Genomic DNA, 7,180 nt, shown 5'->3' with positions numbered 1-7,180 from the left:
AATAATAATTGTGTAATAAATTGTAAGTTATGGAAGGATAGTTAAGGAATCGACGGGTCACGTCCCAAATGCTGACTGCAGAGTTCGAGGTCCAATTGCCTATTGGGTGGTACTGACTGAGTTCCCATGTTGGGTATCTATCAAAGGGCAAACAAGTAAATTCATATATAGGATTTTCTCCTTTTTTTCATCCAATGAATCCCCACCACATGTACACTAAATTTGAAAACATTACTAAATTTTTTTTTTAAATTGTAAAAATTGTAAACCCTAAAACTTGTATATCACTATATGGAAAAGGAATTTGACTTCAGAAACAAAAAATGACAAGTAAAAAATTGCTTAGGATTGATTATTACACATGATTATAAATTCAAATATGTTACTTTTGCTTATGGTCTGGATTCCTCTTCAATAACAATAAACAAGCATTTAGGGTTTCATTTATGTAATTAGGGAAAAAACTTATTAATTCTTGTGGGTTCAACTTATATCTGATGATTCGTTTAGAGGGATATGGAGGAAATTTTGTGAAATTACTTGTGCTTTGACAATTTGTGTAATATAACATTTTTCAACTAATATGATGCATTTCCGTGAATAAATTTACAGGAGCTGGAACCCGGGTTCTCCCGAAATTCCTCCCCACAAAGAGAGCTCACTTGTCACTTGAGCTACCCCACTGGGTTTAAATTTACCATTTCATTAGTTAATTGAAGTCATCATTTTCTCAGAATAAAACTTTATTAGCTACCAGGGAGTCGGGGACAACCCAACCAAAGACTCCAAGTAGAATTGAAGCATCTTATTATTAACTTTATTGATTTGAACCAATTAGAATAATCTCAATAGTTGTAAATTTTGTGATTTTTTTTTTTTTTGCAGGTCATGTAAAAGAGAGAAGCAAGTGAGAAGAGAGATAGGAAAAAAGGAAACAATAAATTCTGACAGAAAAAAAAAACTAAAGGCATTATGCGCCTTTGCACCTTCTGTGCGCCCAGATTGCTGCACAAGCACAACAATCTGTACAAGTTTTTCCCTTTAGAAATGGGACCCCACCTAAAAATCATATTTACAAGAAAAAAATTCTAACCAAAATCTCCATTTTCCATTAGATAAAAATCAATTCCTAGTTTTTTCTTCTTCTTGAATTGAGTAAAAATCAATATTATAATTACTTTTTGACAAAATAAGAATGTGAGCTATTAACTATATTGAAGTTGGTCAGACAAAGAAGTAACGACTTATTGATCTTTTTAATTTGAATTATGACCAAAATAAAATTTAGCTATATGTGAATTTATTACTTACCAAAAAAACAAGAAAGAAAACATATATCTGTTATAAATGCAATGATGCTCACATTTTCTTGGAAATGAAAGATTCGTGGGTACAAAGCTATAGGCTTTTAGCTTCATTGCGTCGTCACCGTGTGCTGTTCTACTGGTCCACTTTCCTCATACCCGCGATTACACGCTCCTTCGTTCCCTAGAAGGTTGGCAATTGTCAACGTTGGGTTTTAAAAGCTCCCAAAACTCAATACCTTTCCTAAAACCCTTCTATATATGCACATAACATTCATAAAGACTATTTCAAGAGATCCACAGCTAGATTAAGTTCTCTGTGTGTATAAATCTTCGTTCTTGATTCTACCCTTTTGTGAATTTCTTTAGAGTAGAAGAAAACACAGATCAGAACTCCGCAGTATTCAAGATCCGAAGTTGGGTACTTGGGTTGACTCTCAACAATTTTTCAATAGTTTACAGATTTCAAAATCTTGAAAGTTTGGGGTTGTGGCCCTATTGCATTTTCTTGAGATGGAGCAGAAGACTCCGGTGAGGTTCACACTGGGGAAGCAGTCATCCCTTGCACCAGAGAGGATTGTGGATGAGTGGTTAGATGGGAAGGAGGATGGTGAGGATGGGGTTTTGGATATTGATCCAAGGGTGAGGTTGATGTACTCGGCAAATGAGGGTGATTTGGAGGGGATTAAGGAGATTTTGGAGTCTGGGATTGATGTGAACTCTCCTGATATAGATTTCAGGACTGCCCTCCATGTGGCTGCTTGCCAGGGATTCACTGATGTTGCCCAGCTGTTGCTAGATAATGGTGCTAAAGTTGATCCCAAGGACCGGTGGGGTAGCACGGTATAATTCTTGGAACTACTCTGTGGTGTTGGTCTAATTTTTTTTTTCTTACTGTTGATTATGTGGAGTAGTTTTGATTTTTGAGCTGTTCTTTATTGTTTATATCAATGCAAGTTTCATGTTGTATGCCACTGCTGTATTGTCTCCATCAATGCTTAGGAGGGGTAGTGCTTAGTCTAGGAGACAACCAGCTTTCTCAGGTTTATACAAGTAAAAACAGATTTTCACCAAATTCACACCTAATGACCAGTCAAGAGTCCCACATTGATAAAATATGAGTTTATAAGACCATGGTTAGACTAGCTAATTGATCGGAATTAATCTTTTAGTATGGTTTGGCTCACTTTCATTATAGCCTAGTTGAGTGACCTTGACCCAATCTTAGCTTTTGTTTCAGGGTAGGACCCGGTTGTCCTCCTTGAACCAATCTTAGATTATAACATGACCTAAGGGTTTGGTTGTTTCTGCCCGTGCGGACAGCTCAGTTGGTTCCTAGGTTGGGCAAAGATTAGGTGTTTCTCCTATAATTATTATAGGAATAGCTTGAAGTATGTGTTTTATGGAGCTTCCGTTTTACTTGTCTCTTTACTATGAAAGAATCTCCTAATCTGTGCTGCTGCTTGTACCCTAGTAGGTGGAGTTGATGTAATTTTTCACCTCATTCTAATTTTGCTTGAACAGCCTCTGGCAGATGCAATACATTATAAAAACCATGACATGATTAAGCTACTGGAGAAACATGGTGCAAGGCCTCCGGTGAGATTACTTTTCTGTTTTTACCAATCAGTGCATTTGGATAATGCATTTGATCATAAGAATGGTTCAACCTGTTGTTACTTTTCTTTTGGGATCTTCTTGAACTGATATTTTCATGCAGGTCGCTCCCACACAAGTAAAAAATGCTCGTCAAGTTCCAGAATATGAGATTCGTCCAGATGAGCTCGACTTCTCAAATAGTATTGAGTTGTCCAAGGTACTACTGCAAACAGATGTAATTTTACCGTTATTTCTTATATTCTGTCTCGGATTTTTGTACCGGATTTGCATATCATAATTTGTTTGTTGATATATTGGAAATGATTTTGTTGTAGTAGTACGATAAGATCATAAATCTATTTCCAGTATGATTCCTATTGTGTGCCCATATAATGAAGTTGTCTCTGTTTTTAGGTGACACAAACTTGTTTAATCTCAATGCAATTGTAAATTTGGAATCACAAAATGTGCGTGTGTTTGTATTTATCTCTACAGCATAAAGTTCTCATTTATTAATGCTAAACAGAATTGATGATGTTGTAGGGAACATTTCACATAGCCTCGTGGCGGGGAACACAAGTTGCCGTCAAAAAGTTTGGAGAGGAAGTGATTACTGATGAGGAGAAAGTGTAAGTCACATTTCGGGGTTTTTCCACCTTCCTGCTATTGGTTAGATTTATATGTTCCGACTTTGATTAATGCAGGAAGGCATTTATAGACGAGCTTACACTTCTCCAGAAAATTAGACATCCAAATGTGGTTCAGTTTCTTGGCGCTGTAACCCAGAGCAGTCCAATGATGATAGTGATGGAATATTTACCAAAGGTATTCACTATTCTCGGCTAGCTTTTGACGCTACCCGAGAGAGCGTTAGAAAAAAAATCATTTCTTAATTGTCATTTCAAAGGGCATTTTCTCTTGGATTGTTTGGCTTAAACTGTAATTTGAACTAATGTTCTTGATATTTGTTTCCCAAACTAAATCAGTTTTAATTTTTTTTTTTCAGGGTGATTTGCGTACCTATCTGGATACTAATGGGCCACTTAAGCCTACAAAAGCTCTTAGATTTGCAATGGACATTGCAAGGTTCGTTATGACTCTGCTATTATCAAATACCAATCTGTGATTATGTATATACATATATAGAAGATTCTCATTTTTATTTTTATTAGATAAGTAAAAGAGGATTCTATTTTATGTATGTTTGAGGGTGGACGAGCATTAGCTATGTTATTCCAGTCTCGTAAATAATATCTTTAATGAGTTATTTTTGGTCTTCCAGGGGGATGAACTATTTGCATGAAAACAAACCCGAGGCAATCATTCATCGTGATCTAGAGCCCTCGTATGGTTTTCCATAATAATTCTGTCCTTGAATTCCAATCTCAAATTTATGTGGTTAGTTTCTAAGTATGTTGTTGTTTGCTTATGTTTGTGCTACATAACAGAAATGTTTTGCGGGATGATACTGGGCATCTGAAAGTCGCCGACTTTGGAGTTAGCAAGCTAGTGAAAGTTACAAACAGGGTTATTAGAGAGGATAGGCCCCTCGCATGTGATGAGACTTCTTGTGAGTGCTATTAGCTTTTCGAGACTTTTTTGTTTAACGCCTTCATTTTTATGACAACGTTGGCGATGTTGAATTGGTTCCGTCTTTCAATTCCAGAATGCCCGTCTTCTGAATTCTTCTCTAACCATTTCCCCGGTTTAAATGACTAGGTCGATATGTAGCTCCGGAGGTTTTCAAAAACGAAGAGTATGATACCAAAGTGGACGTTTTTTCCTTTGCTTTAATCTTACAAGAGGTGAACTTTTGTAATATACTTTGACGAGTTCAGCTTTATATAATAATAACTACGCGGGATGAACTTTTGCCATATTGCTGTGCTTTAGATGATCGAAGGCTGTCCTCCTTTCCGCGCAAAGAAAGACAATGAAGTGCCTAAATCATATGCTGCAAAACAGCGCCCGCCTTTTAAAGCATCTGCAAAGTTTTATGCCCACGGGCTTAAAGAGTGAGTGTGGCATTGTTTTCTTTCGCTTGATATTATATGCTGCTGCCTATATTCAAACCGAACGCTATGGTCATTGTATCACTATCCTCGAGAGGAAAGTTTTAAACTTCGTCACTTGACGCTTATCTGTGACTTTTCAGGTTAATCGAGGAATGTTGGAACGAGAAGCCATCCCAACGCCCTACGTTCAAGCAAATAATACCCAGGCTGGAGTCCATATACAACAAATTTGTCCAGAAGAGGCACTGGAAGGTATCCCCGTGTTCATTCCCGCAATATTGCTATTGCCATAACTCCTCTTTTTGCGCATATCTGCATCCTATGAAATGAGATTAACCGAATTGATTGGTCGGGTGCCACTCGAGAACCCCCGACCTCATACTTAAATGACTAAAATCCTTTCCTCTTGAGTCAACACCTTTCGGTTTGCCATAATGAGTGAATACTTATATTCCTATATATGTATACACAGGTGAGGCCATTGAAATGCTTTCATAACTTTGAGGCTATGTGGAGGAAAGACGGTTCAAGCGTAGGTAGCAGAACTCGATCATCTCGTTCTGGTCGTGGCATTTAGCTCTTAATGGATATTCGATTTTCTTGACTTAAGTGTGTATCAAGCCTTTGTTTTTCATTTTTTTTTTTTCACATTCTTACCCTTGGAATTGTAACTCCTAATATGTCATGTATTTTTATGTAGAATAACCATGTATTCTAACTGTAATGTAGCAAACTATTGGGTTGTTTGCCTACTTGTATAATAAATGTAGATTTTGTTGTATACTTGGGATTTTATGGAGTGCTTACATTTTGTATACCTTCTAATTATTTGTTCTTAAATTTGTCTCTTTCTAGCTTGTATCAATTTTTTAATATTAAATTATATATTTTGTAATAGTCCTATAAGAGCATCCATATGAATGAACTTTTTGGGGGTTTTGGAACAGTATATAGTGAGTTGGAGGAGAGAGAAGGCAAGAGAGAGAATAAATTGCCCTACAAGTGTGGGTTTTGAAACACGCAAAACTGTGCATGTTTCGTGCACAGCAACGCCATTGCACACGCTAGCCTTATCAAGTTTTTTGTTTTTGTTTTTGTTTTGTTTTGTTTTGTTTTTTTTTGTTTTTTTCAAGGTTGAAAAATATGTTAGGCGCCCGATTTCTTTTTATTTTTTATTAGGCCATTAAAGGGAAGTGTGGTGGACGTGGAATCGTGGATCTCGCTAATATTACGAAAAATTAATGAAATCTCAAAAATTAATGGAATCGTGGCCAAAGCTCACAGATCTTAGAAATCAGATCTGAAATAATGAAATCTCAAAGGCCAAAGCTTCATCGCTATCCATCTCAAAGCTCAAGACAGGTGACCTCCAAGGCCCCAACCTCGTTAGCGGCGGCTTCGTAGTAGTTCGACTGGTGGCGGTGGTGGTGGCTGTGGTTACCTCAAACAGAGGCGGTGGCGACCCATCCGACGTCTCTCTCGTCGCATGTAGTACAAAGATTTCTTTCGACGCAGTACATCGCCTCTCGATGTCTTCGTCTCTCTCGTCTCTGCTTTGCTTTTTTTTTTTTTTTTTTTTTTGGCGAAAAAGGGGGGGAAGGGGGGGGGGGGGGGCTGAGACGGGACTACTGAGCGCGATTTTTGCAACCTTGTTTTTTTGTTTTGTTTTGTTTTTTTTTTAAACCTGTTTTGTGGGTATGAATGTCAGCTGCAATTACTTTTTGTTTTCTTTTTCTTCCTTTTTTCCCTCATCTCTCCCTCCTATTTGTAACATAAAAAACTATATGAATTGATTGCTTTTATTACTAACTTAAAATTTTGATTATTTGATTATAATGACATTTTTGTTCTGCCTATTTATAGGGAATATTCTCTGATTTTGACTTCCCTACAAGTGTGGGGTTTTTTTTTTTTTTTTTTTCGAATACAACTAACTCTATTACAATGCAGTACTTTCTCAGCCTATTTTTTTTTTTTCGAATACAACTAACTCTATTACAATGCAGTACTTTCTCAACCTATTGAAGCACATGAGTCAGTATTGCCTCCACTGAGGCTCAAACCCACCACCTCCCTTATAAAGGGAAGTGTTTGATGCCACTGGACTACAAGTGTGGGTTTTTGAAACAGTGCAAATTGAAAAACACACGCAAAATTGTGCGCGTTTCGTGCAAAACAACGCCCAGCCGGGCGCGTGCCAGCATTATCAATTTTTTTTTGAATACTATTAATTCTGTTAATTTCAATGGCTTTGCAGATAGG

The 7,180-nt window shown here is 37.1% G+C and overlaps 1 protein-coding gene across 1 annotated transcript; it reads left to right on the top strand.

The window, feature by feature from the left end:
* Positions 1–1,395: 1,395 nt before the first annotated feature.
* Positions 1,396–5,743, top strand: LOC115998790 (integrin-linked protein kinase 1-like). The gene is made up of 12 exons (XM_031238451.1): positions 1,396–2,147; positions 2,829–2,903; positions 3,025–3,120; positions 3,447–3,532; positions 3,608–3,728; positions 3,910–3,989; positions 4,186–4,248; positions 4,352–4,473; positions 4,623–4,708; positions 4,797–4,918; positions 5,059–5,170; positions 5,391–5,743. The coding sequence occupies exons 1-12, from the start codon at positions 1,818–1,820 to the stop codon at positions 5,493–5,495; spliced, it is 1,398 nt and encodes a 465-aa protein (XP_031094311.1). The 5' UTR covers positions 1,396–1,817; the 3' UTR covers positions 5,496–5,743.
* The last annotated feature ends 1,437 nt before the right edge of the window (positions 5,744–7,180 follow it).

The sequence above is a fragment of the Ipomoea triloba genome, chromosome 1, assembly GCF_003576645.1.
Source record: "Ipomoea triloba cultivar NCNSP0323 chromosome 1, ASM357664v1".
Taxonomy (NCBI): domain Eukaryota; kingdom Viridiplantae; phylum Streptophyta; class Magnoliopsida; order Solanales; family Convolvulaceae; genus Ipomoea; species Ipomoea triloba.
The sequence above is the reverse complement of the archived record's forward strand: the minus strand, read 5'-3'. Positions and strand labels throughout refer to the sequence as shown.

Coding starts and splice junctions, on each gene's coding strand:
- LOC115998790 (XM_031238451.1), top strand. CDS start 1,818: ATGGAGCAGAAGACTCCGGTGAGGTTCACACTGGGGAAGCAGTCATCC. Junction 4,709..4,796: donor TTGCTTTAATCTTACAAGAG/GTGAACTTTTGT, acceptor GCTGTGCTTTAG/ATGATCGAAGGCTGTCCTCC. Junction 4,919..5,058: donor TATGCCCACGGGCTTAAAGA/GTGAGTGTGGCA, acceptor GTGACTTTTCAG/GTTAATCGAGGAATGTTGGA.